The sequence below is a fragment of the Wyeomyia smithii genome, chromosome 3 (assembly GCF_029784165.1).
Source record: "Wyeomyia smithii strain HCP4-BCI-WySm-NY-G18 chromosome 3, ASM2978416v1, whole genome shotgun sequence".
In the NCBI taxonomy this organism is placed as follows: Eukaryota; Metazoa; Arthropoda; class Insecta; order Diptera; family Culicidae; genus Wyeomyia; species Wyeomyia smithii.
The window spans coordinates 157,922,031-157,942,442 of NC_073696.1; the positions used below are offsets into that span (position 1 = coordinate 157,922,031).

Genomic DNA, 20,412 nt, shown 5'->3' on the forward strand with positions numbered 1-20,412 from the left:
AGACGAGAGCGCGAGGGGGGCAGTCGGCTTCGCCCGACGCCTGACCAACTAGTTGCTATGCTATCTCGGGCGTGTGAAGCCACCATGCCTAGGACTCGCCAACCTAGGAATGGGAAGCCACCGGTCTACTGGTGGACTGACGAGATAGCGGATCTTCGCAGTGCGTGCCTCCGTGCGAGACGGAGGATGCAGCGTGCGCGAACAAATGAACAGAGGACAGAGCGCCGCGCAGCATTCAGTTCTGCCAGATCGACGCTGAAGAGTGCGATTAAGGCCAGCAAGAGGGCCTGTTTCGATAGGCTATGCGCGAGTGCCAATACGAACCCGTGGGGTGACGCCTACAGGATCATAATCGCCAAGACCAAAGGCGCGCTGGCGCCTGCAGAGCGATCACCAGCGATGCTGGAGCGAATCATCGAGGTACTCTTTTCGCGCCACGAGCCAAGTCCTTGGCCTCCGGCGGTCGAGTCCCACGTCCGACGTTCCAGTATCTCAGACACAGACCAGGGATGGTCGGCCAACCTGCCGAGCATCCAATCCGTGGGCGACGACAGTCGTGTCTCATCGGGATCGCCAACTCTCTAAAGGTGAGCAAGGCACCGGCACCGGATGGCATCCCTATCCTGGCAATCAGGCTGGCGATAAAAACGGCCCCCGGGCTGGTTCGAGTAGTCATGCAGAGATGCCTGGATGACTGCCTCTTTCCGGATAGGTGGAAGCGGCAGAAATTGGTCCTACTGCCGAAGGCTGGGAAACCACCAGGTGACCCATCGGCATATAGGCCTATCTGCCTGCTAGACACGACGGGCAAGGTACTTGAGAGGATTATCCTCAACAGACTGGTGAGGTACACAGAGGGTGTAAACGGTCTGGCAAGTAATCAGTTCGGCTTCCGGAAGGGCAGGTCCAAGCTGGATGCTATCGCCTCCGTCACCAAGACGGCGGAGATAGCACTCCAGCGCAAGAGAAGGGGAATACGCTATTGCGCAATCGTCACGCTTGTGTGAAGAATGCGTTCAATAGCGCCAGTTGGGACTCCATAGCACTCGCGCTCAGGAGCATCCACGTACCGGTGTCGCTGTACAAAATTCTGGAAAACTACTTCCAGAATCGAGTACTGGTTTACAACACAGAGGAGGGTCAGAAGTGCGTCCCAATCACCGCCGGGGTTCCGCAAGGTTCAATCCTGGGTCCGGTGTTGTGGAACGTCATGTATGACGGGGTGTTGAAACTAAAGTTTCCTGTAGGGGTTGTGATCGTCGGCTTTGCAGACGACATAACGCTAGAGGTTTACGGCGAGTCGATCGAAGAGGTCGAGTTGACGGCTGCGCATTGCATAAGGAAGGTCGAGGACTGGATGCGCTCCAGGAAACTGGAGCTCGCGCACCATAAGACGGAGGTCACGGTTGTGAACAACCGTAAATCAGAGCAACAGGCGGTGGTCAGAGTCGGAGACTGTACCATCACCTCAAAGCGATCGTTGAGGCTCTTGGGGGTTATGGTCGACGACAAGCTCACGTTCGGTAGCCACGTCGACTATGCCTGTAAGAGGGCCTCATCGGCTATTGCAGCACTATCTCGTATGATGTTCAATAGCTCAGCGGTCTATGGCAGCAAGCGAAGACTTCTTGCCATCGTGGTTTCGTCCATACTTAGGTATGGTGGGCCAGTATGGTCCAGAGCGCTAGGTACTAACAGTTACCGCGGTAAACTGGAAAGTACCTACAGGCTCATGTGCCTGAGAGTTGTGAGTGCGTATCGTACGGTGTCATACGATGCAATCTGTGTCTTGTCCGGCATGATGCCTATCAGCATCGCCTTCAAGGAGGACAGAGAGTGTTTCGACCACCGTGACACAAGGGGCATACGAGGCACCAGAAGGTCATTCTCGATGCTCCGTTGGCAGAGGGAATGGTCCAATTCCACAAAGGGCAGATGGACGCACCGACTTATACTGGAGATATGCGGCTGGGTCGGGAGGCGACATGGCGAGGTGACCTTCCACCTGACACAGATCCTGTCAGGCCATGGTTGCTTCAGGCAATATCTGCACAGGTTCGGGCACCCGGGGTCCCCCATGTGTCCCGAGTGCATGGAAGAGGAGGAGACTGCAGAGCATGTCTTCTTCGTATGCCCTCGTTTCGTAAGCGAGGAGCAGCATGATGACTGTGAGCGGGCCTGGCACTACTCCGGACAATTTTGTCCGGAGGATGTGCGACGACCCGGACATCTGGAACGCGGCCTGTGCGGCCGCCTCTCAGATTGTCCTGGAGCAACAACGTGTGGGGCGGGTCAATCACCAACACGCCAGTGGTAGCTAACTACCAGTCTCCAGGTAGTTAGCTAGGAGGTTATAAGAGTAAAGAGGGTGCATCACGCACAAAAGCCACTTCCCGACGTAATACTTAACCGTCGTTCTGGGTAGACCAGGGCTGGAGACTGGAGGGGTTTTAGTGGGTCGGGACAGGGATCAGTAGGTGTCTGAGGGAGTGTAACTACCCCAGCATCTCTCCCCTAGTCTCATCCCCACACCCTGAGTTCTTTTCTCAGGTGTCTGTTTGCAGATTTCCCTGCCACCTTTGAAAAAAAAAGGCGCGACGGGACATTCACGAACCAAGCCGCCAAGTATCACAGCATCTCGCGACAAACGTTGGCCCATTAGTTGTACTTCTACACAATTTCAAGATATGTTCTATTAGAGTGCTCATTATACCCCGTGGGTGCTCATTATGCCCCAGTGGGGTGCTCATTGTGCCCCACACATCGACTGGTGGCTAGTTTTTGATGCATGAATCCAATTGGTGTTTTTAACCATTATACGATAAACTTTTTAATTTGTGATTTGTGATAAACTTTTTAATTCGAATTTTGCACTAAAGACAGCTTAAAATTTTTGTCGTTTTCCATGCTTAAATCAGCAACCAAGTTAAGGTGCTCATTATGCCCCTGTTCCCCCTAGTCTAAATATTTTCCTTTTCATAGCTGGATTTCACATTTTTAAACATTACAGGCAAAGTAATAGTCCGATTGCAAAACAAATCAATAGGTTCTCATGAGGCAACTAGACCTTCCATTTGACATTGATTTTATGAAAATCGGTCCAGCCATCTCTGAGAAACATGAATGAGATTAAACAGTCTTCAGAACACGTTTCTTCTCATAACTTTTGAACCACAAAATCAATCTTTATTAATTTCAAAAGTTAGGGGTTTTCAAGGTAGCCCGTTCATTTGAACCCAATTTTGTTCAAATCGGTTGTGTAGTTTTCGAGATAATGATGTTTCATGTTTTTTACATTTTGCTACATAACCTCCAAACTAAAAATCCGATTACAATAAATTATCTTATGGGACAACAAGACCTTTCATTTGCAATTAATTTCATGAAAATCGGTCCAGCGATCTCTGAGAAAAGTGAGTGAGAATAAAAATCTGCACACACACACACACACACCTGAGTCGAGTGATATAAGCCATTCGGCCTTTTGGAGCACTTTTATACTTTCGGTGTTGCAAGTGATTGCTATGCCTTTCTAGGAGAAAGGCAAAAAGCTGATTTCACAGCCGGGGACGATCGAATAGCGATCAATATAGCTAGCATATATTTAAATTTTTTCTGAATCGTAAAACAGAGCCTCGTTAATTCGAGTTATAATAATTTTCTCATACTTTCATGATTTTCTTCCAAGTCTAAACCCGTACTCCCTAAATAAATCCCTATACACACATAATTACACTCATACTAACATTTGTTCACGCCTTATCACGTATACAGGTAGAGATTAACACGGCAATACAAAAGCTTGAAATTTTGACTTTTGTTCGTATTTGAAAGATAGTTTTAGTACTTTCCAAATGCAAATAGACAATATTTTGTCACCTCTTAAATTTTACACGTACCCTGAAAACTATTTTTATGAACAGTTGTAAATTCGTTCTACAAAAAAGGCAAAAAATGATGGAAAGTGTATTTCAGATTAGTTGTATTTCTCCATTTATTTATTGGAGTGTGTAAACCAATCATTTACCTGAATGCTTCCCGTGCTGCGGCAACTGCTGAATCGACATCTGCTTTACTACCCTTTTGTATTTCCGCAATTACTTGCTTATTAGTTGGATTTACTGAAGGAAATATGGCTCCATCAATACTTTTATGCCATTCATTGTTAATGAAGATCTGAAAATATCAATATTCATTATTAAAGGTTGCCGATAACTGCAATAAAAATGGAAAAGCATGTCGTATGTTTTTCAACTGACTATCTAAATCTAAGTTACACACTTCAATTTTAATGCCGAGAACTCAACAGCTGATAAATTCAGCAAAATGTTTTACAAATTCTGGTAGAATATTCAAGAACTCCGGCAAGCAAAATGTCAATACATGCGGTAGATCGATATATTTGCTGAATGATCGTCGAAACATATTGCTGACAATCATTAAAAATTTCGCTGAGCTCGATCAACGCTTTGGGAAGTTTTCCGAGATGAGTTAAGTAGGTACACACTTAGATTTCATTGCCGAGAACTCAACAGCTTATAAATTCAGCGAAATGTTCTACAAGTTTTCGGCAGAATTTTCAAGAACTTCAGCAAACGAAATTTAATACCTGCTGGTTTACGGTAGATCGATATATTTGCTAAATGTTCGTCGAAATATATTGCTGAAATTTCGCCGAGCTCCATCAGCTGTTGGGAAGTTTGCCGAGATAAATTAAGTGTGTAAACATTTATTTATAGTATTAACTTAAACTGTTTATTTATTTATATTTGCTCTTATTAATCTCCTTGCATGTTAAGGGAAAATTGAAAAGCCTGCCTACGGGAATTCCCATATATGTATGAAAACTTCATTATCTTTTGTCAATAATTTAAACTACTGCACTGACAAATTTTGAACTCAGTTTAACAAACTTTGCTCTGTAATTTAATTCCCTAAAAGTAGGCTTTCTTGGACTCTATTTGGGTTAGGATCTCAGCAGGCCCGTAGCTACTGGGGGGCTAGGGGGGCTTAGCTTCCCCCACGCGTTTGCATTGCCCCACCACGCAATTTTCTCATGTATGTGATTGATATTAGGTGAAAAAATCCAAGAGAAAAATCTGAAATATAGCAATAAGCATTGTTGAATAGTCTCAGTATTTTTTCAATTTTAACTATATCAGTCAATTTTTTGGTCGAACTCATATGCCAAAGAGGATAAATTATTCAATCTTTTGGTGAGCCAGCCTGATTCGCGTCAAAGTCGAAACTGACGATCCGCATACTTCCCTTTCGGATGTCCGGTCCAGCGTCTGGGAGTGAAAATGTCAGTTTTTTAAAGTGTCATTTTTAAAGTGTCAGAAGGAACCAATCACAGTTTTGTATGTTTGATTACATTAGAACAATGAAAAACAAGTTTGGCTGTAAAATTGGACCAATTTTTCCAGAAGTTTCTATTTCTCACTTCTTGATTTCTTAGATTGAGCATATCGTGGGAAGAAACGACACACAATACTAGTTTTTTCAAATCTTAATTGCTTCTTGTGATTCATGTTCATGTTCAGTTCAATATATTTTGGCCGGAATTTTTCACATCTCGGAAGCATAACCCAGTCCGTTACCTGGCCCGGACAACTCTGTTCCGTTTCGGTCCGAAATAAAATCGTACTATAAAAACTGTAGTCTGATCGGACTACGCACTGGGCATTCCACACTCTACCCGGTCTGATGGTAAACACTGATCAAACAATGCCTACGTAAAATTTAGAATTTAGGCTGACGGTTGAATCGCTCCATTTTCTCAGTATATTTTCGTGAATAGAATATCTCAGTATCGTTAGTTGACATTGGTTTTAAATGAGGCGACTCTCGAAGCTGGATTTCTAACGCTGTAATTTCTTCAATGTTGCTTCAGAGTTTTGAAAACTCTCTTCTGTCCTTAGTTTTTCGATCGCACATGGTCGCACCCTCAAGACATTTGAACATTTGAAGAAATTAAGTGGAAGATACACATATACACGCTAATCAATAGCGGTCTTCACGTCGAGCTCGAATACAAATACCCAGCCGTAACCTATTGTAGAGTTATAAGTTTATAGGCGCGAGAGTGAGAGAGCTCTCGAGTAATAAGAACTGGTGAAGTCAGTCGATAATGAACTAGGGTTGTCGATATTGAAAATAAAATATCGTTATTCGTCTTATCAGTATTAGGTGCGGCATCGATATTGAAATCGGTATTACGAGCCGATATCGATATTTTATCGATATTTTCCTTTATATATTTTTTGTTTGGCTTTCAGTTAGGTTTGAAACAAATGAACGCCAACGTGAGCGATCTGGCGAGATTTTTGCCGAAGGCTAATAAACAGCCGTGAGTAGAGTTGTTCATTAACCTACGGCGAGAATCTCACCCGATCGGTCGCGTTGGCGTTCAGCATGTTTCATGCCTTAGTATTGCATATTCCGGCGAAGTGTTTGCTATTTCATCTCGTCCGTTAGGACAGCGGGCCGAATGCTGATCGCTTTACGCAAGGTCCATTTTCCAATCAGATTAAACCGACGTTTCGTGAGCCGCGTCTCCTAATCGTCACTGATTCATTGACTAATCACCAGCCAGTTACTAAAGCATCCTACCTGAATATTCATGTTATCGCTCATGTAACACCGATTCTTTACTGAAATTCATCGATTCTGCCATTCCAATGCAACACCAAGGCATCGCATTTGATCGGTTTAAGGTGGTGGTTATTGCCCCGAGAAGTTCCACACCCAAATTTCTGGAAATTCGCTCTATACATGCTGTCAATAAAAATGGAAATATGGCAACCATATTTCTGTCCAAATGCTTACAATTTCCATCTACCATTTATTGATTCTAATACCAACAATTCTGGTACCTACTTTTTAGTTGGTTTGCCCTAAAATAGCTGAAATGAAGTAAACATCCTTTAATTGCTATTGACCTATTTTCGAATAAATATATTTATCAATGGAGAAACCAAGCCTTAACCGGGGAAACTGAGAGAACCGGAAAAAAACTAGAATTGTTTGGAACCGGGAAAAACCGGGAATTTCACTGAATATTACAAGCCGGGGTGAGATTGTCAGCTATCTCATGGCGAACACTAAAATTTCTTGAATAAGTTTTCTCGAAAACGACAAAGAAAGACTGGTCTTCTGACCAGGAAGAGATGGCTGACAGGTCACGGGCTGGATGGCACAATCTCACCCCGGCTGCCAGTACTAAACAGGCAGTTGACGAGCCTAATGAAAGCAAAAAACGCGGATACTGGCGGCGGTTTGTAAACGCGTTGTCCAGGGAAACAGCGATGAGCACTCTTTGGGATACCGCCAGGCGCATGCGGAATCGTAACGTTTCGGATGAGAGTGAGGAGTATTCAGACCGCTGGATATTCGACTTTGTCAAAAAGGTCTGTCCTGACTCTGTACCGGAACAGAAGACCTTTCGCGGCGCGTTTTTAGCAAATACGGAAGAGCCTCCATTTTCGATGTTGGAATTTTCAATGGCTCTCCTCTCGTGCAACAATAAAGCTCCAGAGTTGGATAGAATCCAATTCAACTTGTTGAAAAATCTACCCGATTCTGCAAAAAGACGCTTGTTGGACTTGTTCAACAAGTTTCTTGAGCTAAATATTGTTCCGCACGACTGGAGGGAGGTAAAAGTCATTGCTATTCATAAACCCGGAAAACCCGCCTCTGATCACAATTCTTATAGGCCGATTGCTATGCTTTCTTGCCTCCGGAAATTAATGGAGAAAATGATTCTCTTACGGTTAGACAAATGGGTCGAAACAAACGGTTTACTTTCAGATACTCAATTTGGCTTTCGCCGGGGCAAAGGAACGAACGATTGCCTAGCGTTGCTTTCTACTGAAATTCAACTCGCCTTTGCATGGAAAGAACAAATGGCTTGTACATTCTTGGATATTAAGGGGGCTTTTGACTCCGTCTCTGTATTTGCAAGGACTTTCGCCAAATTTAAATAATTTTTTGCTCAATTTGTTGTCAGAAAAGCATATGTATTTCTCACATGGCGATTCGACAACTTCCCGAATTAGTTACATGGGTCTTCCCCAGGGCTCATGTTTAAGCCCTCTCTTATATAATTTTTACGTCAAGGACATCGATGAATGTCTTGCAAATTCATGCACGCTAAGGCAACTTGCAGACGATAGCGTTGTATCCATTACTGGAAGCGAAGCTAACGATCTGCAAGGACCATTGCAAGATACATTAGACAATTTGTCTGAATGGGCTCTTAAGCTGGGTATCGAATTCTCTCCGGAGAAAACTGAGCTGGTCGTTTTTTCTAGGAAGCATAACCCAGCTCAGCTGCAGCTCCTACTAACGGATAAAACGATCACTCAGGTTTTAGTCGCCAAATATCTCGGGGTCTGGTTCGACTCTAAATGCACCTGGGCTTGTCATATTAGGTATCTGACACGAAAATGCTAACAGAGGATTAATTTTCTTCGTACGATTACCGGAGTTTGGTGGGGTGCTCACCCAGGAGACCTTCTAAGGTTATACCAAACAACGATATTGTCAGTTCTTGAATACGGTTGTTTCTGTTTTCGGTCTGCCGCGAACACGCACATTATAAAACTAGAAAGAATACAATATCGTTGTTTGTGTATTGCCTTGGGCGGCATGCAGTAGACTCATACGATGCCTCTTGAAGTGCTAGCGGGTATCCTTCCGTTGAAACATCGTTTCTGGAATCTCTCTTACCGGTTGCTTATTCGATGCACAGTTATGAACCCACTAGTAATTGAAAATTTCGAGAGGTTGGTCGACCTTCAATCTCAATCCAGATTTATGTGCTTATATTTTGACTATATGGCTCAAGATATTAATCCTTCTTCATATGTTCCTTTCAATGTTGCACTTTTAGATACTTCTGATAATGCTATATTCTTCGACACCACCATGAAACAAGACATTACTGGTATCCCGGATCATTTGCGACCCCAAGAGATCCCTAAGATTTTTTCCAATAAGTTTAAACATGTTAGTTATGCTAAAAGGTTTTACACTGACGGATCTAATCTAGATGAGTCCACTGGCTTCGGTGTTTTTCACGAAAATTTTACTGCCTTCTACAAACTCGATGCTCCTGCTTCCGTGTACGTTGCAGAACTAGCTGCTATTCAGTACTCCCTTGGGATCATCGAAAACCTACCCATAGACCACTTCTTCATCTTCACAGACAGTCTCAGTGCCATTGAGGCTTTGCGATCGATGAAGACTGTGAAGCACACCCCGTATTTCCTGGAGCAAATACGGCGGTTTTTAAGTGCTTTAACAGATAAAAATTACCGGGTTACCTAGGCGTGGGTCCCTTCTCATTGTTCCATTCCGGGCAATAAAAAGGCTGACGCTTTAGCTAAAGTGGGTGCTATTGATGGCGATATTTATAATAGACCAATTGCTTATGATGAATTTCATAGCACTTTGCGTCAGAGAACACTCAATAGTTGGCAATCATCATGGAATTCAGATGAACTGGGACGGTGGCTACATTCCATTTTTCCTAAGGTTTCGACGAAAGCATGGTTCAAGGGGTTGGATGTAGGTCGGGACTTCATTCGCGTGATGTCCAGACTTATGTCCAATCACTATACGTTAAACACGCATTTTTTTCGTATAGGGCTTGTAGACAGTAATCACTGTTATTTGTGGCGATGGCTACCATGATATCGAGCATGTTGTTTGGTCGTGTGCCGAATTCTGTGATGTTAGGTCCGAGCTTATAGATTCCCTCCGGGCCCGAGGAAAACAACCGAACGTTCCCGTTAGAGACATTCTGGGAAGCCGTGATCTCCAGTGCATGATACAGCTGTACTGTTTTTTGAAGAATGCTGACATTAAAATTTAAAATTCTTTTGTCCATTTGTCAGAATACCCGTATACGACGCGACACGAACACGAAGAGCCTACATATATGTTTGAAAAACAAAAAGAACACCAGTCGAAACACAAATAGATCATATATCTCAATTAGCTTTAAGCAAGAATTGTATCTCCCCTCCTCTCACCTTTAATCCCCACTAGCTCGTAGTCGGCCGCGAAAAATAAAAAAAGTGCCTCCCTCCTTTTCCTGCTAATCTAGATTTAATAAAAAGTGTACTTGGCTCAGTTAACCACTCACGGTGCCCCATTTGTGCACAATTCACTTTCTTTGCTCGGGAGAAAGGCAACGCATTTTCAGAATTTCGCACTAAATGTTAGAAAAAATGACAGCATCTGTTTCTTTTGGATGTAAACAACAGGACGCAACACAAATATTGCGTCTACGAACTCGGCTGGAAAGTGCGACTCAAGTGCTTCGTTCATGACCAAGCAGGGATGGGCGATACTGACGAAAGTATCGATATTTTGGCATCGCGATACTTCAATGAACTTCGATACCAGGTATTGAAGTATTAGCTGAAGTAGTATCGATTATGAATGTTTCGATAGTATCGGTATCAGACCTGCAATTTTTTTTTCAAAAATCGTCATTTAGAAAGTATTGATACCGGTACTCATCTCTCGCGATGAGTATCGATGCCAAAATACTCGATACCGCGACCCCTAGTATCGATACCGTTGGTATCGATGCTAGTATCGCCCATCCCTTTGACCAAGTTTAACTGAGAGACTGTGTTATAAAGAGATACGCAAAGAGAGAAGCAGTAAATATGGCAACCCTTTGCTAATATTCTATTTTAAACTATTCTGGCAACCACATTTATTTTCGCATGACTTTACATACGCACTAGAAGGTGTAATGAAACTTCGAAACTTCGTAAGGATATATTACTGAGTTTCAATGCTTGTTCATCCAGTTCTATAGTTTCCAATGCATCACTCATAATATGAGCATGACGAACACATTTTTCGTTGAAACCATAATTGCACGTGATTCACAGAATTTATACTAATTGCAACACACATTTTGTTTACTTTGCACACTTGGACGGTTCACTTGGTGTTTTCGACCTCACTCTTTGCGTATCTGTTTATAAAACCGTCTGTAGTTTAACTCTCTGTGGATGACATCGAAGGTGCTCATGTAGAATTCTCTGGGCAAACCGTCACTACCCGGAGATTTTCTTGGTGCGCTCGTTTTTATTGCCGAAAAAATTTCAGCTGTTGTAATCTCTCTCATGCATGCATTATTACTATCGTCAGTCTCTGGTATCACTCTCCTGCAGACAAAATCATCATCCCGTTCCGCTCCGCTTTCCTCGGCTACATAGAGTTGTGAATAATATTGTAGCAGCTGTTGCTCGATGTCGTCTGCGTTATCGGTAATTTCACTTCTTCTGTTTTGTAATCGTATGATTGTTCGTTTTCTTTTTCTTTCTCCGAGTTGAAAGGTGGAGAGCGGTTCACCGGCTACGTAGGATTCGTTGCTGCATTAGGAGTTCACCCTTTAGTCGGTTGACGGTTGTCAACAAGCTCGGGTCGCGGTAATATCTGTCGTAAGCTCTCCGTAGCTGTTCATATCGCCATTGGTATTCGAGGTGGAAACCATTGTAGGCCAGTGTAGATTTCCAGCGAAAATAACGTTTGATTTTCGGTTTTGCATACTGTAACCACCATAACATCCAACAAGTGTAGTGTCGGCGTTGGCGAGTCCAGTATTGCCAATTAATCTTGAACTCTTCGATGTTTTCTGGAGTCATCAGGTGCGAGCAAGGGGCTCGTGTGGCGGTCAAACTCCATTCATTTTCAATCTACCATTCATTGATGCTGGTACCAGCGTTTCTGGTAACCACTTTTTGGTTGGTTTGCCCTAAAACAAATGGAATAGAGTAAAAGTCCCATAATTGTCGGTAGACTTATTTTCGAATAAATATCGTTTTAGATGGAAAAAACAAGAACTCAACGTTTGTTTTCACTAAAATGTGCACTTTTAATGAAAAATATAGGTTTTGTAAGCATTTGAAATGAAATATTGACGCCGTGATAAATTTATGATTGGTAGGCAAAATGTTGACGTTTATAGTCCCCTGGGTGCGATTGGAGTGACTAGAAGCCTCGACCACTCCCTCTGTCAAGATTTGGGAGACACAGACGTACGGTAACAGCTTTGTGATCCGAGAAGGCAACGACATGTGTGTTAGTATCCTGCAGGTGGTGTGTTAGTTCCGGGCTAACGTAGATACGGTCTAGTCGTGATATCGAGTTGTGAGTTATGAACGTATACCCACCAAATTGTGGGCGAAGTTTAGCCCATACGTCTTGGAGACAGAGCTGTCGGACGGTTGTATGGAGAGCCGGGCTGTTGTTTGTACCCGCTGCGTCACACTGTCGTATAACACAGTTGAAATCGCCTGCAAGTATTACGTTCTCTGTACGATGTCGTAGATAGTACGCGATCGTGTAGTTGAAAAAGCGTTCGCATTCTTGGCGGTAACTAGTTCCTGAGGGTGCATATATATTGCACAGTGTCGTGTTCGCAATTCGTAGTGCGATTAGTCGCCCATCGATACTCTTGAGTCCGGGCAAGTGCAGTTGCTCGTTTTCTACCTCCTGCTTCATAACAATATCACTTTCTAGTGAGTGCACGAATGTCCGTAGAGCGTTTAGTTTTGTAGCGTTCGTGATCGTGTTAATGTTTATTGTTGCAATTTTGCAACTAGTGAGTTCCATTAGAGAATGTCTTCTCCCGGCGAATCGTTGGTTCCGTCGTGTCGTAGCTTTTTACCTGGTAGACGTCTACGAGATGTTCTGCTGCTTGACGAGGTTGTAGAGCGATCAGTTTCGTCTCCCTCTCTATCTCGTTCGCTAGTTGTAACTTTTCGGTTCGGTTCCTCGGTACGGGGTGGTTGCGATGGCAGTTTAAAGTCTTTCTTTCGCTCCTGCGAAGTGGATAGAGACGCGCCTGCGACTGGAGTGCTGGCTTGCTTGCGTTGATCTCGACAGTATTCACTGTTTGCTGTGGAAAGACGGTTGTATTGCTCGGTCCTGCCAGGTTGCTGTTAACCTTCGGCTTGGCAAGCTTTGGTTTGATCGTCAACGTACGGAGTTGTTTCGGTTTGGTTTGCTTCACGATGTTTGCATATGACTGGTCAGAGTCAAATTTTTGGACTAGTAGTTTTTTGTTCTGGACACAGGATATTCCGCTGTGAACAAACTCGTTACAGTGTCTGCAAGTCTGCTGTTGGCCGTAGTAAGACATGGCAGTTGTCTCTACGTCGATGACGACGTAGAATGGTGTATTCTCCTTCACGATCATTTTCACTTCCCGTACACCGCTTGGGATTCAACCAAACGTAAACCTTTCGTCCCACATCAACTCACGTATTGAGATTAGCTCTTTGTAGGTCGGACACATCTTCAGATAGATCGAACAGTTTCACTCCTACTGCTCCGTCCTCCATCCTAATGCGTATCTTATACATTTTACCATCAAACTCCGTCTCATGTTTGTTGTCATGCTTTTCTTTTGGGACAACGACAGTTCACTGACCTTTACGAAGGCACGACTGGGCTGGATTCACACAACTTGTTCTTTTTCTAACTCTAGCACTGTATCGACGAGCTCGTGTAACTCTGCGAATGACGGTTTTCGTGGCACATGAGCATAGTCAATGCGGAACGTATTCTCGCGATGTCTCATGGTTGCTTAGCTCTTCGCGTTTACGCGGTATAGGTGAAAAGAAAACAGCTCGGCCGGTAGTGGCCAGAGCTCTTAGCCTTGGAAAATAATTTCAGTAAAGTAAAGTCTAGAATTAGTGAATGATGAGTCCAACACTAACTCAAAAATTCATATATATGGAGATTTCAATCAAAATGATGCTGATTTTATTGTAAATTATGATAATAAATCGCTTTTACTTCCTGTAGTAGGAGAAAACGCAACTCTGCAATTTATTATTGACGGATTTAGTCAACTTGGATTAAATCAGGTAAACTCAATCCGGAATGAGCAAAACTGTTTTTTAGACTTTTTATTCACCAATTGCACGGAAGATTTTAATGTTGACAAAGCAGAATATCCCCTATGGAAGAATGAAAAATTTCATACTGCAATTGAGTACTCGCAAATGCTATCCTGTATCCGGAAATTGATGGAAAAAATGATACTCCGTCGCTTAGACCACTGGGTCGAATCAAATGGTCTGCTACCAGATACTCAGTTTGGCTTCCGCCGTGCCAAAGGGACGAATGATTGTCTTGCGTTGCTTTCAACAGATATTCAGCTGGCGTATGCTCGCAAAGAATAAATGGCGTCTGCGTTCTTGGACATTAAGGGGGCTTTTGATTCCGTTTCTATTGACATTCTTTCGGGTAAACTTCACCGACAAGGATTTTCTCCAATTTTAAACAATTTTTTGCACAATTTGTTGTCCGAAAAGCACATGCATTTTACGCATGGTGATTTGGCAACTTTTCGAATTAGCTACATGGGTCTTCCCCAGGGCTCATGTTTAAGCCCCCTTCTTTACAATTTTTATGTGAATGACATCGACGAATGTCTGGCAAATTCATGCACGATAAGACAACTTGCCGACGACAGCGTAATCTCTGTTACAGGAGCCAAAGCTGCCGATTTGCAAGGACCATTGCAAGATACCTTGGACAATTTGTCTGCTTGGGCTCTACAGCTAGGTATCGAATTCTCTCCGGAGAAGACTGAGATAGTAGTTTTTTCTAGGAAGCATGAACCTGCTCAGCTCCAAGCACAATTAATGGGTAAAGCGATCTCTCAGGTTTTGGTGCATAAGTATCTTGGTGTCTGGTTCGACTCTAAGGGCACCTGGGGTTGCCATGTTAGGTATCTGATGAAGAAAAGTCAGCAAAGAGTAAATTTTCTTCGTACAATAACCGGATCATGGTGGGGAGCCCACCCAGGAGACCTTATAAGGCTTTACCAAACAACGATATTGTCTGTAATTGAGTACGGGTGTTTCTGCTTCCGCTCCGCAGCAAACTCACATTTGATCAAACTGGAGCGAATACAATATCGTTGTTTGCGTATCGCCTTAGGTTGCATGCAATCGACCCATACGATGAAATTGGAGGTCTTAGCCGGAGTTCTACCGTTGAAAAACCGCTTCTGGAGCCTGTCTTCTCGTATTCTTATCAAATGTGAGGTCTTGAACCGTCCTGTGATTGAAAATTTTGAAAGGTTAATCGAACTCAATTCTCAAACCCGTTTTATGACATTGTATTTCAATCACATGTCCCAAAATATTAACCCTTCTTTGAATATTCCAAATCGTGTCAACTTAACAAATACTACTGATTCTACTGTGTTTTTCGATACATCCATGATAGAAGAAACTCGTGGAATCCCGGATCATTTACGCGTGCAGCAGATCCCTAAAAATTTTTCCAATAAATATCGAAACATCAACTGCAACAACATGTTCTACACTGACGGATCACTTCTCGATGGGTCCACTGGCTTCGGTGTCTTCAATAACAATTCAACCGTCCCCCCTAAGCTCGATTATCCTGCTTCTGTTTACGTCGCAGAATTAGCTGCTATTCAGTACACCCTAGGGATTATCGAAAAAATGCCCACTGACCATTATTTCATTTTTACGGACAGTCTCAGTTCTATTGAGGCTCTTCGATCGACGAAAGATGTTAAGCACTCTCCGTATTTTCTGGGGAAAATACGGGAACATCTGAGTGCTTTATCCGAAAAATCGTTTCAGATTACCTTAGCGTGGGTCCCTTCTCACTGCTCGATACCGGGCAATGAGAAAGCGGACTCTTTGGCTAAGGTGGGCGCATCAAACGATGAAATTTATGAAAGACCAATTGCTTTTAATGAATTTTTCGCATTTGTACGTCAGAATACGATCATCAGTTGGCAAAATTCTTGGACCAGAGGGGAACTGGGAAGGTGGTTACATTCCATTATACCCAAGGTATCGACGAATCCGTGGTTCAAGGGGTTGGATGTAGGTCGAGATTTCATTTGCGTGATGTCTCGGCTTATGTCCAATCACTATAGATTTGATGCGCATCTCCGTCGTGTTGGGCTCGTAGAAAGTGGTATCTGTGCCTGTGGTGAAGGTTATCACGACATAGAGCACGTTGTTTGGTCATGCCCTGTACACCGTGATGCCAGGTCTAAATTAATAACTTCCCTCCGGGCCGAGGGTAGAGAACCAGCTGTCCCTGTTCGTGATGTTTTGGCGAGTCGCGACCTACCCGACATGTCCCTTATATACCTTTTCCTGAAATCCATCCATGCCCAAGTCTAGTCCCATTCCTTTCCACCCACATTCAACAAAACGGCAAGAACACGTCGTAGACCTCGATTTTGGAACCAGCAATTGAACCCCACACGAACTCGCCAGGAAAACCCGAGGCCTTTCTTTATATCTTGGCTCAGCGGCACACACCATATGGCAACTTGAACACCAGCGAACAACAACAACGAACCAAAACCAGCAACTAGACCCCGCACAATACCCTCAGAACCCGAGGATTACAAGCCCCTGTCCCAGCTCATGACATCGTGGCTTAACAGAACAAATCCATACATGCTGCATATTCATTCGATGATCATCAGACGACCATTCAACTACAAAACACTGACTATTTTCGAAAAGGGGATGAAATATGTCCCTTTTTGAATGCTTATAAATCGGTTTGTTTTCAACCGATTTCCTTCATTTTTGCAGCAATTGTTTGGAAAATTATACAAGCATCTACCCAAATGTAGAAAATTGTTGATTGATTATGCAAACTATTGTACTATTGATAATTGTCAAGCCTTGTTTAAACGAAAATTACGTCCTCTGATTGGTCGTTATATGATTGCTTCCCAAGCACGGTCGACAGAATCATATACCTTGCAATTGAAAACATGCTATTTGGCCTCTATAAGAGCCTGTTTCAGCCGAAGCCGCTCATAATAGTTTTGGACAGCGACAAGTTGTCAACAGCAGTCGTCCTTCCTTAGCAGCAGCACTAGCCCTGTGGTTGGTCACCATGTCTCAGTAGCAGCGCGGTTCTTCTCAGCGTGCCTCGCCAGACTGCCGTTATTCCCCCATCGTTGGGGCAGCATAAAGATCGTCATCACCAAATCCAATTTTGAACAGCAAAATGCCTTTTTTCAAGGCAAATAAACAAGTCATTGAAAGTTAATAATTTTTGACAACGTAAGCAAGCATTCTGTGCGGATTCTAGCAGTTACATCTGTCGCGGCCGTCTTATTTACAGAAGGTGAAATAGCTTCCACAGTGCATGTTGTCCGTGTATCTTAACTCCCCCACTGTTGGGGCAGCACAAAGGTTGCGATCAGCAACCGATTTTTAACAACAAAATGCCAACAAAATTTCGTCGTCTCCCAGCTGCCAAGTTGCAACATGATGCAACACGCAACAACGAGCAAACGAAATCGCTTGATGTTACAAACCCCAATGAAATACGGGTTAAAACCGTTGCGTGTGTGAGAGCACCATCGGTGTTCATTCGCTGTGTACAAAAATCAATAAAACTGAATAAATAACTTGCCCAGTGGTTGGTCACCATATCTCAGGAGCAGCGCGGTTTTTCTCGATTCTCAGCGTGTGTGACTGCCGTTATTGCCCCACTACTGAGGCAGCATGAAGGTTGCCATCAGCAAATCCAACTTTGAGCAGCAAAATGCTTTTCTCAAGGCAAATAAACAAATATTTGAAGGTTAATAATTTTTCGACAACTCAAGCGAGCAATCTGTGCTGGATAGTAGCAATTTAAATCTGTAGCAGCCATCTAATTTACAGAATGTGAAACAGCTTTTACAGCTCATGTTTTCAGTGTCTTTATTACCCCACTGTTGAGGCAGCACAAAACAAGCATTAGTAGACTTTATGATTCATTAATGAAATACCTACAACAATGCATTTGTTAATAGTGTGCGTAGTTCTACGTCAGTTATGCGGTCGTGTCTTGGATACAACCTCTTACTTTTTTACGTTGAGATCAAGAAGACTTTTTTTACACCAAATGTAGAAAATTTCAACCTCTTGTTGGAATTGTTGGATGTCTGATTTGTATTTCATTTCCGTGTACAATTTCATGTCATCGGCATATATCAATACTTTGAGATGATTCAACACAAGGGTAACGTCGTTAACAAATAAAATAAAGAGCAAAGGGCCTAAATGGGAGCCTTGTGGAACTCCAGATGTCACTTTTACTGGTACAGAAAGGTGGTTTTATTGGCCGAGCTGCAGGCCACCACGGGTCGACGCCTGGCGACCGTCGAGGCCATGCACGCGTGTGTGACCACCGATAGGTGTGTGATAACATCGATTAGTCCTGGACCGGCAGCTGGAGCTTGCCTAGGGAGTGGTGGGGTTTCGGGCATTGGGCAGTCGATTCCCCGTAAAAGCCACGGCCACCCGTAAGCAGCTTTGACGGAGCGAGTAGTGCCGCTCCCATCACCCGAATGCACTAACCTGCCTATTGGGACTGATACCAGTAAGGTCCCAATTATGGTGTACTGGTCGCTGTGTTTTTAGTTTTTTGAGAGGGAATACGATTTCATACCACGACGTTGGGCTGGCACCTGCACCGAGCTCCCTTAGTAAAGTCGTGTGACAACGGCTTGAAACGGCGAGGTGGCATACGGCTGCAGGGGTCTCCATCCCGTATAACCTGGCAGGCCTTCCAGTACGTTCCGCGGCCATTGCCTGATGGGAATCAGGCAGGAGTGGGATCAAAGCCCTTTCCTGACTTTCGCCTGTCGGGAGGCGTCATAGTTACTCATGAGGGGCTATGACGACCTCCACTAGCCATGACCTCACTGCTCCGGCATAGGCCACCATGGGACCATATAGGCGACCACTCCACCATGACCAAGGATAGCGGCTGGAAGGGGGACGCTTTTAACCAAAATGTTTTCTTATAAAATCGACGAAGAGGCGAAGGTAGTGGATGGGGCGGACGGGTTAGTAAACCCGTTTGCCAGGCGGGGCATCGCCCGGTCTCCACCGAGACTGGCCGATGCCGATAATGGCGGCGCACAGGTTGGTACACCTTTTGCGATACCGACAGGGGAATTCCGAGTTGGGGCAAAGGCGGGCACGCCTAAGCCAGCACCAACCGGAACAGCGAAGACTGGTGGCAAGGTGGAAACACCTAAAACCGCCAAGGAGCGGGAACAGATATCTGGGGCTATGCTACTCTCTGCGGTAGAAAGCCACATGAACAAGTTCCCAAGCGTGGAGGCGGTGTCCGTACAACTTGATGAAATACTCAAGTTCACGGACGAACGTAGCAACATATCAAAAGACCTGAAACAATGTCTTCTGTTGTTACGTATGAACGAAAGCAAGGCACTCGCGCTAGAGGCGAGGCTCAACCAGCCTAAAAAAGGGAGTGCTGCAGCTGTGTCTAAATACACACAAACAGCTGCAGCATCGTTTGCCGAAGTCTGTTCAACTGATCCGACTGGCAAACGTGCGAAGGGCTCTCTGGGGGAAACGGCCCCCAGGACGCAACGAAGGCGGTTGTTCGGTGACAGCCAGGAAGCTGTCTCGTCGGTCCAGCCGAGCAAAGAACCGGCAAACGGCGAAGCCACGGATTGGACCACCGTGGTGAATAAAAAGCGGCAGAAGCGGGAACGACGCGCGAAGCGCGGCGACCGCAATAAGAAGCCGCAAGGGGCGAGTAGGCGGAGCAAGGGTGACGCGCTCATTTTCAAGACCGATGCGTCTAAGTACGCCGAAGTCTTGAAGGCCATGAGAGGCGAACCCAAGCTCAAAGACCTCGGCACGGACGTCAGGTCAATTCGTCGGTCACGCACCGGCGAGATGATCCTCGAACTTCGCAAAGAGGCGAAGGGCAAGGGCTGTGCCTATAAAAAGGGGGCCCAGGAAGTGCTAGGCGAGAAAGTTCAAATCCGAGCCCTCACTCCTGAAGTGACTATCCAGCTTAAAAACCTGGACGAGATCACCGAAGGGTGCGACATAGCACAAGCCTTCGAACGAGAGTGTGGAGTGGTAGTGACCGCAGAGGCAGTTCGTCTCCGCAGGGGCCTGGCCGGCACCCAGGTTGCTACCATAAAGCTTCCACTAGCGGAGGGTAACAAGGCCCTGAAGAAGGCCACGTTGAAGGTGGGTTGGTCTGTCTGCCCTCTGGGCACCTTCCAACAGCCGGACGTTGCTTCAGGTGCTTTGAGCGGGGGCATAAATCCTGGTCGTGCAAAGGGCCCGACAGGTCCAATTTATGCCGCCGCTGCGGTGGCGCAGGCCACAAGGCACGGGACTGCGGTGCACCTCCCAAGTGTCTGGTATGCACCGGTAAACGGGACGCCAAACACGCCATGGGAGGCCCCAAGTGTCCGGCTGCACGGCCGGCTACTAAGCCGCAGGCCTGAGGGTGATACAGTTAAACCTGAACCACTGCTATGCGGCGCAGCAGTTGCTACACCAAGCGGCTGCTGAGTCGTTGTCGGACGTGGCCATC

The 20,412-nt window shown here is 44.8% G+C and overlaps 1 protein-coding gene across 1 annotated transcript in view; it reads right to left on the reverse strand.

Annotated features, from left to right (window-relative positions):
- The window catches only part of LOC129727149 (aldehyde dehydrogenase, mitochondrial), a 293,310-nt gene that overhangs the window by 227,152 nt on the left and 45,746 nt on the right, over nucleotides 1-20,412 (reverse strand). The window contains exon 2 of the mRNA XM_055684660.1: nucleotides 4,028-4,176. Within this exon, the coding sequence (XP_055540635.1) occupies nucleotides 4,028-4,176 (149 nt within the window). The remainder of the gene's footprint in view (nucleotides 1-4,027; nucleotides 4,177-20,412) is intronic.